General features: G+C 34.0%; 2 protein-coding genes across 4 annotated transcripts; one reads left to right on the top strand and one right to left on the bottom strand.

Annotated features, from left to right (window-relative positions):
- The first annotated feature begins 2,598 nt into the window (after window positions 1-2,598).
- LOC107823528 (homocysteine S-methyltransferase 2) lies at window positions 2,599-11,191 on the top strand. The gene is made up of 7 exons (XM_016650199.2): window positions 2,599-2,876; window positions 4,511-4,567; window positions 4,697-4,926; window positions 5,345-5,474; window positions 5,734-5,937; window positions 6,997-7,068; window positions 10,653-11,191. The coding sequence occupies exons 1-7, from the start codon at window positions 2,691-2,693 to the stop codon at window positions 10,800-10,802; spliced, it is 1,029 nt and encodes a 342-aa protein (XP_016505685.1). The 5' UTR covers window positions 2,599-2,690; the 3' UTR covers window positions 10,803-11,191.
- A 676-nt stretch (window positions 11,192-11,867) lies between these two features.
- On the bottom strand, window positions 11,868-15,430 carry LOC107823529 (uncharacterized). Of its 3 annotated transcripts, XM_075243832.1 has the most exons (4): window positions 14,867-15,007; window positions 13,522-13,678; window positions 13,254-13,431; window positions 11,868-12,477 (listed from the first exon to the last, which is right to left on the bottom strand). In XM_075243832.1, exons 3-4 carry the CDS (start codon window positions 13,417-13,419, stop codon window positions 12,095-12,097), a joined length of 549 nt encoding a protein of 182 aa, XP_075099933.1. In that variant the 5' UTR covers window positions 13,420-13,431; window positions 13,522-13,678; window positions 14,867-15,007; the 3' UTR covers window positions 11,868-12,094. The 3 variants fall into 3 exon arrangements, with proteins under 3 accessions (XP_075099933.1, XP_016505688.1, XP_075099934.1); XM_016650202.2 differs by lacking the exon at window positions 13,522-13,678 and having other exon boundaries at window positions 14,867-15,430; XM_075243833.1 differs by lacking the exon at window positions 13,522-13,678 and having other exon boundaries at window positions 13,302-13,431; window positions 14,867-15,005.
- Window positions 15,431-23,675: the final 8,245 nt, after the last annotated feature.

Here is a 23,675-nt window from a genome sequence, read left to right on the forward strand (position 1 = left end):
AGGACCCCACCTCCTTACCAGTACCTTCCATGTACCTAATCCCCTTAAGAACCCAATATCCTCCTCTTAGACAGCCCTAAGACAATATTGAATTGAACTAGTGATCCATAAAGACAGAAAGAAGTGATAACCCTCTCCGTCACTACGGTCTCTATGTATGTATGTATGTATGTACGTACGTACGTACGTATGTATGTATATATGCATGCATGTATGTATGTATGTATGTATGTATGTATGTATGTACGTACATATGTATGTATGCATGTATGTATGGAGACTAAATTGAACTCCCATTTAAGTACTGACACACCTCAACATCAACACCACCATTCAATGCCAAGCTAATTCCGAGGTAAAAGCGTATATAAAGTGTTTATATTAAACTTTATTAACTTATTTGTATAAATATATATCATGCATCTAATTAGTGTAAATAACAACAACAACAATAATTCAGTGGATTCTCACAAGTGGAGTCTGGGAAGGGTAGGAGGTACGCAGTCTTACCCCTACCGTGGGAGGGCAGAAAGATTGTTTTCGATAAACCCTCACCTAAAAAAAATAAAAGAAGCACTGACATCAAATAATAATAATACAAGATATTAAGAAACCGAAGCTAAGATAGCAAAAGAACTATATGTAGTAATAGCAATCTAAGAAAATTTAGTGTAAATATCATATGCAATTTAGTACTTCTACCAATAGCAACAGTAAAATAGGAGGAATTAATTTTTTTAAAATAAGAAATTTGAAATAATAAATATCTCAATTATTCGCTTCTTCACTAGCTGAAACTAAAACAATTAGTTCGGCCTCCATGGTAGAGTTATTGATTTTTTTTTAACTAACAACAAATAACACCACTTCCCGAAAATAATAATATTGTGCATTAGAAAAAACCTTCGTATACAGTAGGATATTTTCTATAAAATAAGTCATAAGTTTTGGTACCAATTACCTCATAACTCTCGGTATGACATATCAAATGTTTATTACCTGGATTGCTTGTAAACCTGTTAAGTACTCCTATTGCATACATAATATCAGACCGAGTGCAATTAGTCACATATCTCAAGCTTCCAATTAAGATAGAGTATCTCATTTGATTTATCACTTCATTGTTATTTTGCACAGGAAATAAGTAAACACTTGAATCAAAAGGAGTTACAACATACTTGCAATCAATTAAAATTATTTTTTTAAAGTTTTCTTAACATAATGTGATTAATTAAGGGAATTTCATCATATGTTCTAGTAATTTTCATTCAAATAATTAAATTTGCCTCACCTAAATCTTTCATGTCAAAATGACTACTAAGCATGCTATTAGTTTCTCTAATAACATTCTAGTTAGCGCCAAAAATTAATAGTTCATCAACATAAATGCAAACAATAACATGTGAATTATTTCAAAACTTATGATAGATGCACTAATCACATTCCTTTGATTTAATCAACTTTCACACATGCATGAATATTCAAATATTCATGCAAGAGTTATTTACTTTTTACCCCTATTTCTAGAATTGTAATCTTTTTAAATAATAAATAATAAAAATCACTGGTCATGATAATATAAGGTAAAAAGTTTTTACCTTTCCTCCGCTTCAGCTAAGCAAGCAGAATTTTTTTTCCATCTCATAAAGAGAGTGAACTTCTACCTTGATATCTGCTATGTTTTTAATTGCATAAAAAAATAAAATTTCTCAAAATTATTGGTGAAATTACAAGTAATTACAGTTAAAAAATAAGATACAGAAAAATAAATAAATATTTTTCAGGCTGAGGCGCGGATATTTGGCTTTCTTTAAGGAGATTCAGGCTCACTGCGGTAGCATCTTCACCGGTCCATCAGTAATACTCTTGACTTGTCCCCCCCAGGATACAACTACCAGATAACGTGGTGTAACTCTAACAAACTCTGGACAAGTTGTTGAGTTCAAAGCTCCACCAAAATGAAAACCTTTGTTCAACAAAATAATATTCTCTTCTGTAGAGAATAAGTTGGAGACTTAGATTTTCTTCTTTTCTCAACTCTCCTTTTAACTATATTAACCACATTTTTTTTCCATGTACACTACAATATTTTTTTCCATCCACAACACAAGGAAGAAATACCACTATTTATAGGTGTAAAATTTCTTCCATAGAATAAATAACAAATTAGTGACATAATAAAATTATACAACATGATCGGTGGTTACAAAATTTAACCTCTAATTAATAGTAGATCATGTCATTAATGGTATTATGAGTTATACAAAAAATGATGACCATTTTCTTATCAATTTATAGCCACTACCTCACAAGAAATAATACATTTTAGTATTATAATTTTAATATTAAATGCGCATAACACCAACAATAAACACAGCAATGATACTATCAGTAGGTGTTCATACAATATTTGATCGAAATATTTGAAAGTACAAAATTGAATTTGTATTTGTCCATGAACTTTATTTTGAAGAGAATTAGTGAAAGTACAAATTTTGCGTGTGAAAATCATTAATTAACTTAAAATACTTATTATAGTATATTTTAATATTTTAAAATACTTAAATTTACTCATTATTTATTTCCTTTCATCCCAATTTGTTACTCTCCCGGGTAGAGTGTACTCCTTTTCCCCAACCCAATTGAATTAAGTTCTCTTCGCTCATCACGTCACTGCCTTTACAAGAAAGATGGGTACTGTCGACGCCAATGCACAGTCATCCTCCTCTCTCATCAAAGATTTCATCCACAAATGCGGCGGCGTTGCCGTGATCGACGGCGGCTTCGCGACGGAGCTGGAACGTCATGGCGCCGACCTCAATGATCCTCTTTGGAGCGCCAAATGTCTCCTCACTGATCCTCACCTCGTCCGCGCCGTATGCCTCTCTCAATTTTCTTCAACCATCTCTTTTAACACTATATTAAACTTAGCTTAATAGATGTTCTTAAATAGTATGATATTTAGCTCACTGACCTTTTCATGTTCTCTTAACAATAATATTTAGACTTTCACTTGTTATGCTTATTAAATAGAGTGGATATAGAGAAAAGGATTACAATTTCAGATCAGTTCTTTAGGATGTTTTAGCTTTACAGTAACTGGTATGGGGATAAGTTGGACCACCATTTGGATTAATTATTAGGATTCGATATTAATCTTGCTGAGTGGGTCATCTTGTGGGTTTCTAGATTTTAAAAATTACTACTTTATGGGTGAGACATGGGCTTTTCTGTAGGAGTATAAGGAGGGTGTTGTAGGCGGCGTTATTATTTTGCACGCTGCTAAACTTTCTGATAATGTATCTGGGATTGTCTTTTCTAGGACCTTTTCAAAAAAGTTGCTAGAACACATTGTTAATAAAATGACATAACAAGTAGCTTGCATTTGTGAATAACTAATCCTTTGAGATTCTCTCTTTTTTTCCTTTTTTTCTGCACCCCCCCCCACCCCCACCCCCCCACCCCCACACACACAAAAAAAAAAAAACCAAAACCCCCTTTTTGTGGAAGAAAGAAAGATTCTTTCAGCCTTTTTAGAACTCATGCTTTTCCCAGGAATCATCAATTTCAGAAAAATTAAGTAGAGAGTAATATCATAAAATGTGAGATTTTTGAGCCAAAACAATGTTTTAGTTATGAAACAAACAACTGTAGTATTTGATTCCTCTCAAAAACTTTTTTGATTAACACAATTTACCTTATCAAAAAAAGAGAGGAGATCTTGCTTTAGCATGAAGGCAAGATCCAATAAGTATGAACTGATAGTGACTTAAAAATAGATAAATGATTAAATAGAAAAGGAGGTTGTAATTACTCTGCTAAATCATTAATTTTATATGATACTTAAACAAAATTAACTGTATTTTCCTTTGATCTGTCTTTTCGGTCTAGCTATCACCTTCAAGCATTCAGTAGACCTGAAAAGCTTAACACCTTATCCTCTTCTTGTTTTTTTTCTTTTTATACTCTTTCTTTCTCGCTTGCCCCATTTGCTGCAAAAATGCTGTAAAAAATTACTTATGTCTTCTTTATACAAATTGAAACCTTGCAACTAATGCATGCTTGCTGGACAGCTGGAGAAGTTCTTGTTTTCTTTTATGGATTTCACGTCGCCAATTCTTTATGGCACAATATGTATAGAGGCACTAAATTTAGAGGAAATACTTTGGTCATTTTGAAGTGTTACCATGTCTACAATCTCCCATTTAATTTTGAATGTGATGACATCCTCATCTTTATGACTAGTAAAAAGCTCTTGGCAAAACGAGCCCAAATGAATCTGTGGATCTCAACATCTGGCAACTGCCAATCTTCTCTTTGATTCTTTCCCTTTTTGTATCCTATGTGGATTTGTTGTAGGGTTTAAACTTTAGACTATGAATCTCATCTGAAAAGCTTCGCTGGAAAAGCTTGAGAACCTAGTGTAATATCACCATTCCCAGATATTTGCTGTACATGAAGTTTTCTCTTTGTACTATTACATGGCTCATTGGTGTACTAAATAGAGCAGGTACACTTGGATTACCTTGAAGCTGGTGCAGATATTATACTCAGTTCATCTTATCAGGTACTGCTTTTGTCATTTGCAACCATTGTTCCTCTCTCTACCTCTTATGCAAAATTGATTGCGCATGGATGCATCTTAAATTCATCTATATCCTTGCGACTAGTTTCATGTTTTCTCATATTTGGACAGGCAACTATCCAGGGGTTTAAGGCCAAAGGATATTCTCTAGAAGAAAGTGAATCCTTGCTCAAAAGGAGTGTTGAGATTGCGTGTGAAGCACGAGATGTCTACTATACTAGATGCTGTAAATCTTTGTCTGATCATAGCACTGATGGAAAGGTTCTCAAACAGCGTCCTATCTTAGTTGCGGCATCTGTTGGGAGTTATGGGGCCTATTTAGCTGATGGTTCTGAATACAGGTAGTTTTCAGAAGAATTAGCACTTTATTCTTCTTTCTTTCTCTAGTCTGATGTGATTTCCGTGCTAGGACCTAAGGATTTTTTATGGGATGTAAGGATGGTTAGCTACTTGTTCCTTATAGGCATTTACTGAGAATCCGTTACCTTATTTGCCTGTGTCTTGTTAAGACTTGTCATGCTTGTTAACTTTTGATATTTCGTGCATTAAAGTGCATTCAGGGAATACATGGCCCAAATTGCAGAACTACTCTTCAGTTTGTTGTCGTCTCAAGGTTAAAGAATAAGATTTGTCTCACTAACACCCATGAAGTGCTTCTCACAATTCTCTCCTGGTGTCATTAACATTTTCCCTTCCTCTTAAGCACCAACTAGTAGTATCTTTTCATGCATGTGAACTGACTTACTTATCAATTTGCAGTGGGGAATATGGGGATGCAATTGATCTCAAGTTTCTAAAGGATTTTCATCGAAGAAGGGTTCAGCTTCTTGCAGAATCTGGTGCTGATCTAATAGCTTTTGAGACTGTGCCAAATAAACTAGAAGCACAGGTATGGTCGTTGTGGGTTATATATTTAGAGGAAATCTTTTAAAACTACTTATTGCTTTACTACTAGTAGAAGTTAGTGGTATCCCTTCTGTTATCATTCTCTATGAATTGCTATGGAAAATAATTATCTGCGACACAGCTATTTGTGACAAGAGATATTTTTTTCTACCACAGTATAATGTGGGGAAGCCTATTCTGGTCTAGTAGCTTGTATTCTTTTGTTAAGATGTTGAGATTGACAGCTATTAGCACCTATGCAGGCTTTTGTCGAGCTTCTTGAGGAAGAAGACATAAAGACTCCTGCCTGGTTATCCTTCAACTCTAAAGATGGTATAAATGTGGTTAGTGGTGATTCTTTATCAGAATGTGCTGCAATTGGTGAATCATGTGAAAAGGTTTTAGCTGTTGGAATCAACTGTACTCCTCCTAGATTTATTCTGGATCTTATTCGATCCATCAATCAGGTAATTTTTTAGTTACAATTCCTGTCTTCTTTCTGTTTTTCTTTATACCAGAGTTGTTTATCAATTTGGGATTTACATGGACACTTTTAATGTCTGCTTATGCTTACTAGAGAAGATGGATATCTGTAACAATAAATGAATTCATTATTTATCGTTCAAATCTGCTTTATAAAACTCAGACTGCAACAGCTGGTCTACTGAGAACCTCTTCCAGTCTGTTTTACAAGCTGAACCTGTCAGTCAAGTGAAATGATCAAAACAAGTTAAACCTGGTCTAACGAAACCTTATATTCGCCAAAAACTGCGTCTTTAGTTCCTTGTTCCATCTCCAAATTAAGAAAGGAGCTCATCGGGTTCATGGCAAACCCCACATTATTGCCTTGTCTCACCACCTATCCAGAGGTTCATTATTTCATTCTTACACTTAGTTTCAAGACCACCAAACTGTTCCGAGCAGACCCATAAGGAAGAGAGGAACTGCAGAGGAGAACTAGTTTTGCTTACACACAGAAACATACGTTTCTGCCATACTGCATGGGAACATATTCGGCAATTTTGGGCCTATAACACATGCTTATCTTGGACTATAATGCCTCCATTGTCAGGGGTCATGGAGCCGTGTGTCCAGTAGAAGGTCTATACTTAGATGCTTCTCATTTTTTATCTATGAATACATGCAGTTATGCTTGCTATGCTAGCAGTTCAAAGGTGAAAGCTAGCTACATTGAACAAGTATCCAAACTTTAATCTGGACTTTGGTGAATTAAGGATATGGAGGACAATTATTTCGAGAGAAAATGATTTTTCTTATTTTTTCTCTTGTTTGGATTTTACGCGGAAAATAACAAGTAAAGTTGCGATAACTATTCAAATTCTTCTTTTAAATGTTAGTGGGTCCTTGCTCTTTCCTTTTGTCAAACCAGACAAGCAAATGGAAAATTCTCGAGTAAAGCTTAGGTTGCTTATTGTTCTCTGGTAACTTTTTCTTATTTACTTAACACTAGCTATTTGTATAAATATATTCTTATAGTCTTCTTATTTTTTACTTGCATTTCTCAGGTAACAACAAAGCCAATCCTTATATACCCCAATAGTGGTGAGAGTTACGATGGTGATCGGAAGGAGTGGGTGGTGAGTACTTCTCAGACTTTCTGCTTTTTAACTGTACCTATTGACTCACACTGAATAAGCTTATTGATTCTCATTGATTTACAAAACAATTACGTGTTTATCCCTAGTCAGTGGTTTGTTGGAAAGAAACTATGTCATTTCCTTTCTTGCATAAAACATGGAGCGGAGACCCATAAGCCTTGATGAGTTTCTTTCTCTTTAATGTGAATGTTGAGTTATTAGAGGTCAATCTATACTATATTAAAAGCACGAAGATCCTTAGCGAAATATCGTCCGTCTTTTTTACCCTTTAAAAATAAAGTACACACTAGACAAAATAGTCATTTAACTATTTTCCTAATATCTATGACTTTAAAATTACCTAAATTTCAATATTATCTTTTTCCTTATTTAAATTATATAATATACCATATTTATAAAAGACATACCAGCATAATCAATGTAAGAAACTAGCGTGTACTAGAACTCCTTCAAGGTTTAGGAGTGTTGTCTTTGTTTTAGAATTATTGCCGGTTAATTCTTTAGAATTTTCCTATTTTAGTAAAAAATAAAAGAAAATTAATTGAAAGAGAATAAATATAAAATATTACTCTCTTAATGTGAATATTTTAAAGGTTATTCACTATCCTCTTTACAACAAATAACTTAAAGTAATGAAAGGGTACATGTGCATTAAAACTTACCAATAAATAATAGATTTTGTGCATTAAATTTACCAATAAATAATAGATTTAATTTTAAGTCCAAAATTGTTGAAGTTTCCTATACATCATAAATTAAACCTATAAACCTAATATGATGAGCAAAAACAATTATCTATAAATAAGTTTACAAAAGACAACAATGCAATTATTAAAATAATTACAATTATATTATAGTAATAATAAACTATAATGTATTTTAAATTTTTTGTTGAAGTTATACATGTTAAAGCACAAACTCGGTTAGATAATTGAAGCATAGATAAGAAACCAAAATTTATATACCTATAGTAATAGTAATAAATTGTACCTTTTCTTTATAAGAAATTTAAGGATGAAATAGTAAAATATAAAGTACATTATAAATAAGTTGTCATTTTAAATGTTTTCCTTTTCTGGCATTCAGTGCTACGAATGATAATCTCACTATATTTTTTTATATTAACCTATTTATAGTAGTTATTAACTCAATCGTAATTACTTTTTTGACTTTATAAAATCAAGTTTACAACTATTGAAATCTCATGTACATTGTAAACCAAACCTATAAACATATTAGGAATTATCTATAACTAAGTTTAAAAATGACAAGACAACAACATCAATCCAGTATAATTCTACTAGTGGGGTCTTGAAGGGTAGTGTGCATGCAGACCTTACCTTTACCCTGTGGTAGAGAGGTTGTTTCCAAAAAAAATGACAAGACTATATTTGAAAATAATATAATTATAGTAATAATAATTATAATTTAATATTTTTGTCGAACTTATATATGTTAAAGCTCAAACGCAATCAGATAAGTGAAATATAAATAAGATACTGAATTTTATATATCGAAATTATACTAATAAATGGTATATATTTTTGTAAGAAATTTAAGGATGAAATAGTAGGAAAATGTATTTTAAATAAGTTGTCATTTTTTTTCCTTGCATTTAGTCCAACAAATGACAATGCCTCGCTCTATTTTTTTTATTAAATTATTTATTGTAAGATATTAATTCAATGGCATTCATTTTTTAGACTTTACATTGTCAATATTAATTTTTGGAGCTATAAGACCAACCTTTTTATTCTCTTTTGTGTTTTGTTTTTAGTATTAAGTCATTAAAATAACAATAATTTTCATGAGACCTCACACATACCCATAAATCACAATAAAGCATCTAAAAACTTATGTCGCCCAAGATTTCTTCATTTATTGAGTTAACTAAATGGGAATAATATTTAACAGTTTCAAGAATATTTCTTTAACTATTATTATATAATTTCAAATTAGTCAAATATATAGTCGGATAATATTTACGTACTTTTTAAAAATTATGTACTCATTAGTATAGGTACACGCGCAACGCCCGTACCATAAGGTTAGTTACTATATTAAAAGCACGAAAACCTTTAGCGAAATATCGTTCGTCTTTTTTACCCTTCATAAACAGATTTTACACTGGACAAAATTGTCATTTAATTATTTTTCCTACAAATTAGGGGTTTAAAATCAACTAAAATTTTAGTCATTAAATATTTTTCTATTTAAATTGTGTAGCAATTCCTAATATTTAGGAGTTTAAAATCGATTATATTTTGCCTTATATAAATTCTTCCTTATTTGAAAACTTTTACTTATTAGAAAAGATGCAATTATAAATTACAAACTTTGAATAGTTGGAAGTCCGTAAATACAATTCCTTCAGTATATTAAGCTATTAGAATACTTTTAGTTGGGTCTGAGAAAAATTTGTTTATATATTTGGTTATTTTAATGCTCTTCTTTTAATTTTTTGTTACCTTTGTAATAAATATGTGAAATTTACACACACACACACACACACACATATATATATATATATTCACATATTTACATTATATTGAAGTCAGGGTAATCTGTAAAATACTTTAATACTAGGCTCAACAATTAGAATAACAAAGAAAATACTTGAGAATATAAATGAGAAAGAAAGTGAGCGAAAATTAGTCCATGAACGTTAAATAACACTGACGGTTCAACAACGTATAGATCCAAAAATAAAGTAGTCATTGATTCTTTACTGTTCTTGAATAAATTTTTATTTAAAAATTAAATTTTGTAATGTATTTGATATAGTGTAATTACAATTAATATTTCAAATTTGTGACGAGCTATATCTCTTACACTTTTATTTTATATCTTACACTTAGATTATATCCAAGTAAAAAATACCGCAGCTAAAAATTCATAATCTATTTATCTGCATTAACATGTCTTACACTTTTATTATAACTCAAGCACAAATTTTAATATAATACTAATGAAACCTTATTTTAAAATAGTTAATCATTGTGACAGGGCGTTGCTCAACGCACATACGCTAAAACTAGTATCCTTGAAAAACGCCACTTGCATCTTCACCATTAGACTCTACACTTATTAATTGATGATATTATGGCCTACAACCTCTGTTACTCTCAATATTCAAGCATTAATGTGCTTTAAAAAAAAATTCAAGCATCAATGTGAAAATTTTCCATTTTCTACTATATTTAGGTAGCTTAAAGGTGCTGTCTGAAATGCAAAGGAAGAAAGATGTTTCAAGACAGCAAAGAAATCTAAATCTGAATCTTCAGGAAGTAAAATGAAACTAAAACTGAAAGTTCTGCTCACGAAATAACTAGGGAAGAGCCACTTCAGCTTCATTTGTTTTCCTTGAAAAAAAACAGTTTAGGCCCTTGGGCTTAATACAACCACGAATTTCTAGAGGACTTTTTGTGCTGTATGCAGTTCATTCAATCCAGAAGAAATATTAATCATAAGCTAGCCATATTGGTTTTTGGGTGTTCTTACTAATATCTATGCTGTAATTACTTTGAATTTATCCTCCTGATATTCTTTCCTCCATGTTGCAGCGTAATACTGGGATAGCAGATGAAGATTTTGTTCCTTATGTTAATAAATGGTGTGAGGCCGGAGCATCCCTAGTAGGAGGTTGCTGCAGAACTACTCCGAATACCATTAGAGAAATACACCATGCACTCTCCAGCCGACGTACTGTCTAATCCGAGGAGAACAAAATAGGGGCATCTAACTTAAAAACAAGACAAGATCTTGTGTCTAGTTCGAAAGAATTGTTTCCATCTCTAGTAAAACTGGATGGCCTACGTTTCAGAAGAGGTTTCTGCCCTAACTGGAGTCAGGGCAATAAAACGTCCTCCGATCGACCTAAGCTGTTTGTCAGTGGTGTAACATATTTGTGGTACGCGCAGGGTGTTCAAAAGATCTATGAAATTTAAGGTTTTTGGGAACGTGCAAGGATTTGAGCACTTGTAGTCTGTAGTTGCTCAATGAATGTACTGTTCTATCAAGAACCATAACTATGTTAGTATTTACTTTTGTATTATTGTGTTTAGAACTTCATTTTTCCATATTGAAAGTTCCAAGATTTGAACCCTGATCTTACCAACTATGAAAACCAAAGTTACCTAATGATTGATGGCAACCATGGCAACTGAAAGCTACTGCTTGTGTGAAACGAAATGATGCTCCATTTTATGTGATACAATTAGACTAAGCATGAAGTTCAAAATCTTAACTTGATTATGTAGTGTTAAAATTTTGTAAATTAGTTAGAAAGATTGTTTGACAGAAAATACCGTATCAAATTTAAAGAATTTGATTTCATAAAATATGTTAAATTTAGAATGATAATGTTAACTGTCAGTAACAACGGATGTCCCAGAATTGCAAGTATCAGAAAAAACCGCCTTGGCCGGAAAAGTTTATCGAATATGTATTGAACCAAGGGAGTTGCTATTTGTGAAGAATACCTTAAGCTACACAAAGGGGAGAAGTTATCTCCGTGTGGCCTATATATCACCGGTTCGAGCCGTGGAACCAACCAAGCTGCCTACATCTCACCCCCTTGGGGTGCAGTCCTTCACTAGATCCTGCACAAAAGCAAGATGCTTCGGGCACCGGGATGCCAAAAATAAAACCGTAAGCTACGCAATGTACTCCCCTTTCGCTTCCCCAACTCCAACAGCCCACCAAACAAAAAGCAACACATGAACACTTTTTGCACAACCTAGGACTTGAGAACTAAACAAGAAAAAAAGCAAAGCCACTGAAAGTACTAATATTGAGCATCAGATGGATAATTGACCATCAACTTCGACTAGATATATCTGTTGATACTCATGCAACGACAATATCGAGCAAGACAAATGGAAGTATCACACATTCATTTTCATGTTGACAACAATACTTCTGGATATAGCACGTGCACGATAGTCATAGCCAACTTTTACAACGCTTTACATGATAAAAATGCTAAAAAGGGACAGCTGATGAATCAGGCATCAAAACCAGAGTAAACACCATTATCCCTAAGCAGCCTCTTTTCCTCTTCAACATAGCTCTTCCCTCTGCTAGCCTGACCAAGATCTCTCTTCCTCTTTTCTTTCTGTGAGAAAGAAAAGTTTTTCCTCTCTTTCTGAGTTCGTGCGTGAACCAGTTCCTCTGCTTCCTGAAGTGCAGCCCTCGTCTTCTGGCGCTCCTGATAAGTTTCTTCCTTCTCTTTGTCCCGAGTTTCCTTCCCTTTTGACCACGACCAATTCTGCTCCTGATCTGGCTCCTTGGGTGGTGGAACTTTCAAGACAGACAATCCACCTTTATACCCATGGCGGCTTAGAGCTTCAAAGTCCACACCTTTGCTCTTTCGCTTTGCAGACTCAGCTGAACATAGGCAAAGCTGAATCATTATGCATCAAGCAATTGAATTTGTGCTGGGATACAAGACGATATACTACCTTGAAAACTGAGTGAAGCAGGTCCAACAACAAAGGTAGATTCCTAAGTCATTTAGACAGTGGTAGATGTAGCCTTCAGCAGTATGTGGGAGCATATCAACTGCCTTCGGCTTGAACTTTAAATACATATTGAAATTACTTTTTTTTTTTTTTGGATAACCGTGGTGTCCTAGCCAGCTTGCGCGCATATCTAAAATCTCAATCCACTTTATTGACCACTAGGCCACACCCTTGGATGCTATATTGAAATTACTTTTAAAAATATAGTATATTCATACTAACTCTGCACCTACTGTCACAAATGATTCGTAGGTACAGAAGTATCCCTTACACGCTGACTTAAATTGCCTATACAAGTTATAGGACCAGAACTCTGTTTAGGCTAGAATTCAAAGTGCTCTATTTAAGATCCTAGGTAGTATTTCAGAAAATGCAAATTCGCGGATATCAAACAAACTGGGATCTTTGGTGATTTATTCCACACATAATGTTGTTCTACAAAACCTGAATAAACTATACTAGAAAAATAAACAACATAATTATGCAGTTACCTGCAGTTTGTTTTTGAATAACATATATTTACTGAGAAGTAAACCCTTTTTTTTTATTGGGTAGCAGAAAAATCCTTGAGTTAAATAACAATTATGCTTTTAAGGATTGAACTTCTCAAGCAAATGGTGTTAAAAGAAGGAAAAAATTTACCTTGAGAAGATTTATCTTTGGAGGATTTTGAAGAAGAAGAAGAAGTACCAAGTTTAGGGTCAATTTTGGTGGACCCCAGATTGTCCTCAGTATCAGTATCAAGCGTTGAAGATTCATCTGAAGATGTATCGTCCTCTTCATCACTCCATGGCATTGTCCTCTTCATCCTCTCAACAACCTGCAAATCATCTTGATTAATTAACCAGCGTTCAAAAACCAAAACAGCTTTAACGTTAATTGAAGCTCAATTGGTAGAATTAATAATTACCTTAGTGAAGCAGAGGAGAATCCCGCAATTCAATAATCAATAGGTTAGGGCTTAGTTCGTTCCAACGATCGATAAGTACGACGTCGGTTGTTGAAGAAAAAAGACGAAGAAGAAGGGGAAGTGGGTGTTATTTTATATACCGACCCACAACGTTTCACTGAATTACAGATAAGGCACTGTCAAATTATTTCTCTTCAGAGAGGCCCCTAATTTCGAAAGGTACTCAAAGAAAGCCTCAAAATTACTTTCGACCTCCAAATACAAATACTTCGGGGCATATCCCGGATAAAAATATGTACAAATTTCGCGGGGCATTCCCCGAATAATAAACTAAAGGAAACGACTTCTCGCCTCGAATAACTCGAATAAAATAAAAGAAGCGACCTACGATTTGCCTACCCGAGTGTGGTCGGCCTAAACATGCTCCTAGCGATTAGGTAAGAAAAGTAAAATAAAATAAAACTAAAGAGGGCACTTCATGGTATGCTTTTTTTTTTTTTAATTTTCTCATTTCATGTATTTGACCAAGCTTGATCCCTACGGCCAAACAACCATTTAAGATTCGTAATGATAAACCAAAATTCAATTATACAACACGTAAAAGCACTTAAAAGAAGCTATCAACTAAACTAAAATGGAATGACAGAGTAGGTGGTCTTGAAATGTGAAAAGAGCCTTTGAACTTTGATTAACCTCATCCATGTATATCATCTCTCAAGTCCAGTGAACTGCCGTATGGAGCCACACAAACTCACTGTTCAATTCAAAACTCTTAACAATTGCACTCATCTGGTATTGAACCCACCAAAGCTTAATGATACCGCCAAATAATTCCAACTTGACACAAAGAGGACCTATTAATCTATTGAAAAAATGATCTCCGTCTAACATGTGGATAAAATAACTTTCTGTCTAGACATCCCTTGACAATAAAAACACTAATTACAGTAAGCTCTAACACTTTGAAAGGAAGATAGAATTCAAATAAACACTCTATGATAGAAGTAACTTAGGACCTAACAAATCAAGAATAACTTGTGCCGCTTCCGACAATTTCAATGTGCTATGGACAAAATTCTCTATTAATGACTACCCAATTGCAACTTTAAAGAGAATTACTAGAGGACAACCCGACTACGGTAACAAAAACCGACAAGATATAAACTAATATTGATGAAGCACTAAGGATCATGATTAGAAAATTCAACAGGATTCAAAAGCCAATATCATGCTTAACATTATCACATAGAAACCAAAATAAGAGAAAATGGGATAATATGCCAATACTATATTTCAATCACACAGAAGCCAAACATTAAAGAGAAAGAGAGGGAGAAGAATGGACCTCAATGAGCAAATTCCTTGTAATTAACTTTGGTCGAAAATATCAATAAATGAAATGCCGATGACGAAAGCTCGACTAGAACAGGCAGAAACAGCGACGAAAAGCAGAACAACAGAGATTCCTTAAAATCCTAACAGAAACGCGGATGGCGATGAACGGACGACGGCGAACTCGAACGGTCTTCAAGCTCAATCTAACAGTTTTCCGAATGAGATCTATCACCCAATACTATTATATAGTTACCGGCTGCTTAAGGGTGTTTAAGGGTTGAAGAAGAACAAGTCAGGTGGCTGATGTTCTGGTTTCTGGCGTGTGTGGCGGTGGAAGGGTGGTTTGTAACAGCTGAAGGATGTTCAAGGGTGGGCGTTGGGTGGCTGGAGTTCGCTGGTGTTAGGGGTGATGGTTGGCCGTGTAGGGATTGGGTGACGCCTGTTCTGGGGTCGTGTGTGTGTGGTCTGTCGGCGGCTGTGTGGCTGGAGTGAAGGGCAGAGGCGGCAGTGAGAAGATGGGGGCAGCGGCGGCTCTAAGGGTTCAGGGGTGTTCTCTAGTATTAGGATTAGGTTTTAGGTTGTAATTAGGTAGATATACGTGGGTGGGGATTAGTTTTAACCATTGGACGGAAGAGAGTGAATGACTAGGATTAAATTAAAAAGAGATGGGTTAAAGGGTCTTTGGGCTTCATATTCAGGTATTAAAATTGGACTAAAAGAAAAATGTTCAAACCTTAGCTAAATACTTTTTGATATAAGCTAAATATATTACATATTGCAAAAATCTATCTAATTAATTAAACTAAATTATATATAAAATATGAAACTATTTTTTTATTTTTTCAAATGTCAAACTAAAATAATAACAAGATTAGATTAAAATCATCGCAAAAATAAGTTAATACTACTACCCAAAAAACACTAATATCCTTGAAAATAAAGTGTAACTATTTTTGTATTTTCGAATTTTATGTAAGGTAGATAAACTAAAACTAACAAGATAAAATATCAATAAACTAAATAAAAGAAAATATTTTTGTAATTTTTATTTTTGTGACAAAATAAATTAAAATAGTTAAAACTAAATAAAATAGCGATATTAGGCCTAAACTAAATATCTAAAAGCTAAAATGAGTAAAAACTCGAAGAGGGTCAAAAATTACATGTCTACAGATTTTTTTGGTGAATCCATGCCATCTATATACTTGCTTAATATTTTATGGTAATGGTACATTGATTTAGTTTTTCTCTGTAATTGATGTTAGTTCATTTGCTTCTAATTCTCTTTTTATTACCATATTAACAAAAAATAACCTTTGTAATGATAGAATTAGACAATAATTTTCATGTGGTTCTAGCATTTGTAAGTGAAAAAAATGATAGAGAACTTTCAACAATAGCAACCGTTTCATTTTATTTTTGAAATAGAAACTCATGCTATATTTAATTTAATCGCTGTTTGTTGGTAGTAGATTTTTATGACCAAACGTTATTTTCTTTTATTGTTGATCACCTTACTATCTTGTTGTTTTTATTCTGCTTTTATATGACTTTTTGGTATCGTCCCTTCTTGTCTATATTTTTATTAATGTGGTGCTTATGCTTTTCTAAGCCGAGGGACTATTGGAAACAACCTCTCTATCCTCACAAGGTAGGGGTAAGGTCTGTGTACGCACTACACTCTCGAGACCCCACTAGGTATGTTGTTGTTGTTGTTATTGTGTTGCTATATTTAATTTAAATACTTTTATTTTTTTTATTAATAATTCGCGCAATATTGAATGGACATCACAATGACTGTTTATTATTGACAAAATTACATAATAATGCACCCCATAAGTTGACCTTGCCCTATTTAGCCCAGTTACAAGTTTATAAATGTGTAGCCAAATATCAATAAGATCTTTTCTTTTCTCATTACCTCTAATTATAACAACCTCATTTATTCCTACCCACCCTTGTTGTAGCTCTCTCCTCATTTTTCACCCATAAATATTTAATTTAATTAATAAAAAATAAATTATATGCAAACAAAAATCAGTTCCCCATTTCTAGTGTAACCATTGATCGAGACACTCAGTCAACACTCATTTGTACCTTTCTCCATAACCAATAATTCTCCGATTTTTTTTGATTTTGTATATCTTTGGGTTTATACATACCTATCACAACTACAAAACGCAAAAATAGACGCGAGAAACTTAAAATCTCATCTCCTTTAATGCTAATCTTGTTAAATTTCGATTATGATTTTGTGAGAAATTTGGATTGGGTATTGTTTGAACTTATTAGAAATAATCTAAGTAGGTTGTATACAAAGTTTGAAGTTATTTGCTGGAGATTTGGACTAGTTTTATACAAGAATTGCAAGTGAAAATCGTACAAAAATTTCGTCAGAGATGCTTATACACTTTTATACAATGTTATACACTTTTATACAAAGAGTTACATTATGTATATAGTTGTATAAAAGTGTATAAAGATGTATAATTACATAGCAAAAATATTCTTGATACACTATGTATATAGGTGTATAAGAAGAATGAGAAAGGAAGAAGAAGAAAATGCGAGAAATTCACCAAATACCTGTAATAATGTATCAACCTTGTATATAATAGTGTATGAGTGGTGTTTATATACTATTATACAATATTATACATTATTATATAAATGAATCCTGTCAATGGAGCTTCACGTGTTCTTCTTATTCCTTAGGCATCTTCTGAAATGTAACTCAAATATAGCCTAAATCTACTCCAAATTACTTGAAATTTAGGTTTTGAACTCATCTTGATGATTCCAATCAATTGGGACAATACCCATTCCACACAACTAACAAATCGAAAAACTCAATTTCTGAAATCAAATCTTCGAATCACATGTAATGGTGACTTTTATTTTTCAAATATTTAGTTAACCATTGAAATTCGGAAAAGAATTAAAGGAGAATAAAAATAGTAGAGAAATTTTGTGGTGCAAAGGCTGACACGAGAAGAAGAAGAAGAAGAAGAAGAAGAAAACGAAGAAAAAAGGGGAACAAAGAAAAAAGGGGTGGGCTAACTGGTGAAAAGTAATTTTCAGATTATGTCCAACCTGGACTACACTGGATAAGAGTTTTAAACGTGGATCATTTTATGATGGGTTGTTGGGCCAAATGAGAAGGGATGTAATTCTCCCTTTAAAATATATAAAAGACCAGAAAAATCCAAAATAGATGAAGTCTATTTTATGTTTGGTTTGGTTGATTTGTTAGCCCATTAACACCTCTAATAGACTAATACCTTCCTAGAAAAAACATATAATCTGAGATTGAGCAAATGCCAAACTAGTCCCAATACTTACTTTAGAGTTTGGAACAGATTCAGACTCTATCTAAATTTTAAACTGTTTTCAATCTTTATATTCAATTTATTTAAATTCTGTTATTCTTAGTAGATGCTCCTGAATCTGCAACGGTTTGCTTTGGGAAACTGAAATCAGAAAAAGAACCAAATAGCATTCTTTGACGACTATTTTGACAATTTACTTCTTAAAGCGACGAACAATTAAGCGCGAAAAAAGATACCGTTCGTTATGAAACAAAAAGTAAAAGTTTTGGGATAAAACACAAGCCAGCAAAAGTTGGGTACAAAAAATTTCAGATTTACTCCAAACCTTTAAAGTTGAGTAGGTTGCTGTTTTTCTTCAGTTGGTGTTGCTGAAGCTGTAGCGGTTTGTTGTATCGCCCTCCTAATATTCACTGTAGTCTGTAAAAGGTATCTTTGATTCCTATGAACTCACAAATTTGTTTTCAGTTTCTGGTTTGCACTGTTTCATCCTTTTTTCCGGTGTTGGCCTCTCGCGATTTCTCACCCAAAATCATGCATCTAATCAATCAGAGTCCATTGTATGAGTTATTTGCTCATAATGAAGTCCATTTTATGTTAATACTTAGGGATGGTTTGGTATGAAGTATAAAAAGGTATTGTGCTGGTATAAAAATTTAATAGCACCTTAATATTTTGTTTGGTTAGCAAACCTGGTATAAGTTATTTCGGGATTAAAATTAGTATCGAGATAACCTATACCTTGTAGAAGGTGGAATAATTAGTGTCAGGATAACTTATACCTTCTTCTTAGAAATTATGCAATTGTCATTTTTAATACAACATACCAAACAATGGATAAAAAATAATAACAGGATAACTAATCCCGGCATAACTTATTCCGGCGTATTCAAACCAAACGACCCCTTAATGTCTTGTCTTTTAAGTGAAACAGGAAGTTCTCTATCGTTCATGGCTTTTTTCCGCATATTTTTAAGCTATGTGAAAACCATTTGAACAAAGTGTTGAGTTTCTTTTTAATATAGAAAGGTATTAAAAAGAGGGTGAATGGGAAATGGAGGGAAATGAAAATTTTGAGTAAAATTTTAAGTTTTCCTCTCCTTTTAATGAGACATTGTCCCTCATTGGAAGAGGAAAAGGAGTTTGGTGGGTTTATATACAAATGCACTTCATGTAGCTCTTAAAGAGTTAGGAAGAAGGCAAGCCTCGCGCTGTCGTCGTCGCTCGCTCGCTCGGCTCGACTTCTGCTACGGCTTCGGCTTCAGATACGGCTTCAGATTCGGATTCGGATTTGGTCAAATGATTGATTGATTTTTTGGACCAAATTTATTTGTTAATAGTAGATATTAACGTAATATTATCCGTGTTTGTAACGGATATGTTCCAATTCGTGTATTGTACCACCAGTTGCAATAGCAGCCGCCTAGTGCTCCTCCCACCATGGCTAAGTGCTTGCTCCATAACAAGCTAGTGCATGCTCCACCATGGAGAGGGGGCGGGTCTCACAACTGACTGCTATAAATATGAACAACAACAGTTGGAGAAAAGACACACCAAAAAACAGAATTGAGAGCTATTGATCTTCTCTTCACCGAAAACTCAACGTTGGCTATAATTTACATTCCTTCCCCTCAGAATTTCCATTAGACTTCTTAGTTTTCCTCCCTTGTTCTGCATTGTTTTAAACTACAAACAAGGCATCCGTAAGTGTGATTTGCTGCTGAACTTTGTATTCGCTGAAACACTGGGGTTTGAAGTACCGCTACACCAGTGTGTAATTCGTTCTATCCCGGGAGGAAATAATCCATAACCTTGGGTACTAGGAGGGGATTAAATTCCTTAAGGAAACACTGTGAATTCAGTGGGCTCGAATTAATTTCTGTTTTACTTATATTTACGTTTATAAGATAACGTTCTAATTTCCAGAATCATTATTTACAAATACAGGCATAACAACAACAAGCTTAAGGAATTTAATAATTTTAATTTCTGTATTTGTGGTATTCTTATTATTCTGGAAACTTAAAACCTTTGTGGTTTTGTGTACTCCCATTTGGAGAGTAAAACCTTCGTGGCATTTTGTTGGAGATTAAAATCTACGTGATTTTTCACTCCAGTTTTAAACGTTTATTAAATGTTTGTTTGTGTCATTTTTTTTTTACAGAAAAAAAAATGGCGAATGACGGAAATCAAGTTGTTCCGATGATGACTGCCAACGCATCGGCAAGTCGAACTCCGGCGTTGACACCGCCAGAGAAACCCGAAAAATTTTCTGGGATGGATTTCAAGCGCTGGCAGCAGAAGATGTTCTTCTACTTGACTACGTTATGTCTACAGAAGTTCATCAAGGAAGATGTTCCTGATCTTCCAGATGAAACTCCAGAGAATGAAAGCTTTCTCGTGATTGAGGCGTGGAAGCATTCTGACTTCTTGTGCAGGAATTATATTCTTAGCGGACTGGAGGATAATCTGTATAATGTATACAGTGGCGTGGAGACGTCAAAAGAATTGTGGAATGCGCTTGAAAAGAAATACAAAACTGAAGATGCCGGGATGAAGAAATTCGTCGCTGCAAAATTTTTGGACTACAAAATGGTAGATAGCAAGTCTGTTATTACCCAAGTCCAGGAATTGCAAGTGATTATTCATGATCTACTTACTGAAGGTATATTTCAAATGAATACTGATGTTGAAAGTAAATTTTTTAGTAATTTTACTAATAGAATTTTCATTGAAGGTCTTGTCATCAATGAAGCATTCCAAGTAGCATCAATAATTGAGAAGTTGCCTCCATTGTGGAAGGATTTCAAAAATTATTTGAAACATAAACGAAAGGAGATGTCCCTTGAAGATCTCATTGTTCGATTGAGAATCGAAGAGGACAATAAAGTTGTTGAAAGGAGAGGCCGTGGAAATTCAACAATAATGGGAACAAATATTGTTGAAGATAACAAAAAGAGAAAGAAGGCTTCTGGTCCGAAATACAACCCAAGCAAGAAGCTGTTCAGTGGAAACTGCTACAACTGTGGGAAAACCGGACACAAATCTATGGAGTGTCGTGCTCGGAAGAAAGACAAGCAAAGGGGTCAAGCAAACATGGTAGAAAAGCATGATGATGTTGATGACTTGTGCGCCATGCTTTCTGAATGCAACCTGGTAGGAAACCCAAAGGAGTGGTGGATTGATTCTGGAGCCACTCGCCATGTTTGTGCTGTGAGGGAAGCATTTTCTACATATGCTTCTGCTGGACCCGAAGAGACGCTCTCTATGGGAAATGCTGCTATAGCAAAAATTGAAGGATACGGTAAGATATTTCTCAAGATGACTTCTGGCAAGGTCATGACTTTGAACAACGTCCTTCATGTTCCCGAGATTAGGAAGAACTTAGTCTCTACTGGACTTCTTGTAAAGCACGGTTTCAAGTGCGTTTTTGTATCTGACAAGGTAGTGATTAGTAAGAATGAAATGTTTGTAGGAAAAGGTTACCTTACTGAGGGCCTTTTCAAGCTGAATGTAATAGTTGTTGAAACTAATAATAAAACTTCAGCTTCTTCTTACTTACTTGAGTCAAATGATTTATGTCATGTACGTTTGGGTCATGTCAATTATAAAACCTTGCGAAAAATGATTAACTTGGAAGTATTGCCTAAGTTTTAATGCGAAAAATCAAAATGTCCAATATGTGTGGAATCTAAGTATGTTAAACATCCTTATAAGTCGGTTGAAAGGAATTCAAATCCTTTAGACTTAATTCACACAGATATTTGTGACATGAAATCAATACCATCTCGCGGTGGAAAGAAGTATTTCATAACTTTTATTGACGACAGTACTCGATATTGCTATATTTACTTACTTAATAGTAAAGATGAAGCAATAGACGCATTTAAGCAATACAAAAATGAAGTTGAAACACAACTTAACAAGAAAATCAAAATGATAAGAAGTGATAGGGGTGGTGAATATGAATCTCCTTTTGAACAAATATGTTTAGAATATGGAATTATTCATCAAACAACAGCCCCTTACACGCCCCAATCCAATGGGATTGCGGAAAGAAAGAATCGTTCATTAAAGGAGATGATGAACGCATTGTTGATAAGTTCTAGATTGCCACAGAACTTGTGGGGGGAAGCTGTTCTTACGGCTAGCCGAATACTAAATCGAGTACCCCATAGCAAAACACAATCCATTCCATATGAAAAATGGAAAGGAAGAAAGCCCAACTTGAATTATTTTAAAGTGTGGGGGTGTCTGGCAAAAGTACAAGTTCCTGAACCCAAAAGGGTAAAAATAGGACCAAAAACAGTTGATTGTGTTTTCATAGGATATGCGACCAATAGTAAAGCATATCGATTTCTGGTTCATAAATCAAAAAATCCTGACATTCATAATAATACGGTTATAGAATTAGATAATGTTGAGTTCTTTGAAAATATATATCCGTATAAAAAGGAATGTGAGTTGTTTGGTGAAGTATCTAAACGACCTCGGGAAGAAACAAAAGAAAGTACATTTTATCAGGAGGATCCAAGACGTAATAAACGTCAAAGAACGTCTACTTCGTTTGGACCAGATTTTGTGACTTTCTTATTGGAAAATGAGCCTCGAACATTTAAAGAAGTTATGTCTTCTTCAGAATCATTGTTCTGGAAAGAGGCAGTCAATAGTGAAATAGAATCCATATTGAACAACCATACATGAGAATTGGTTGATCTTCCTCCTGGAAATAAACCTTTGGGGTGTAAATGGATTTTTAAAAGATAAATGAAAGATGATGGCACTATTGATAAATTTAAAGCAAGACTTGTTGTCAAAGGGTATAGCCAACGAGAAGGTCCTGACTACTTTGATACATATTCTTCAGTGACGAGAATTACGTCCATACGAATGCTAGTAGCTTTAGCTGCAGTTTATGGTCTTGAAATTCATCAAATGGACGTAAAGACAGCCTTTTTAAATGGAGATTTGGAGGAAGAAATTTACATGGAACAACCTGAAGGGTTTGTAGTTCCAAGTAAAGAAAAGAAGGTATGTAGACTTGTTAAGTCCCTCTACGGACTAAAACAAGCACCCAAACAATGGCATGCGAAATTTGACCAAACAATGTTGTTAAATGGTTTTAAGATAAGAATGTGATAAATGTGTGTACATTAAAAATGTTCCAAATCACATAGTCATTGTTTGCCTATATGTGGATGATATGCTGATAATGAGTAATGGCATTGCCAACATAAATGCGACTAAGCGTATGCTAACTAGCAAGTTTGATATGAAGGACTTGGGAGTTGCAGATTTAATTCTGGGGATTAAGATCCAAAAGACTCCTCAAGGTCTGGCATTGTCACAATCTCATTATATTAAGACAGTACTTGAAAAATTCAAGCACTTAGGCTTTAAAGTTGCAAAGACTCCAATTGACGTGAATTTTGCATTAGCAAAGAACAAAGGCCAAAGCATATCACAATTGGATTATGCTCGTGTGTTGGGATG

This window comes from Nicotiana tabacum, chromosome 22 (assembly GCF_000715075.1).
Source record: "Nicotiana tabacum cultivar K326 chromosome 22, ASM71507v2, whole genome shotgun sequence".
In the NCBI taxonomy this organism is placed as follows: domain Eukaryota; kingdom Viridiplantae; phylum Streptophyta; class Magnoliopsida; order Solanales; family Solanaceae; genus Nicotiana; species Nicotiana tabacum.

Coding starts and splice junctions, on each gene's coding strand:
- LOC107823528 (XM_016650199.2), top strand. CDS start 2,691: ATGGGTACTGTCGACGCCAATGCACAGTCATCCTCCTCTCTCATCAAA. Junction 4,927..5,344: donor GCTGATGGTTCTGAATACAG/GTAGTTTTCAGA, acceptor ATCAATTTGCAG/TGGGGAATATGGGGATGCAA. Junction 7,069..10,652: donor GTGATCGGAAGGAGTGGGTG/GTGAGTACTTCT, acceptor TCCATGTTGCAG/CGTAATACTGGGATAGCAGA.
- LOC107823529 (XM_016650202.2), bottom strand. CDS start 13,419: ATGAAGAGGACAATGCCATGGAGTGATGAAGAGGACGATACATCTTCA. Junction 12,478..13,253: donor CAAAGATAAATCTTCTCAAG/GTAAATTTTTTC, acceptor GCCTATGTTCAG/CTGAGTCTGCAAAGCGAAAG.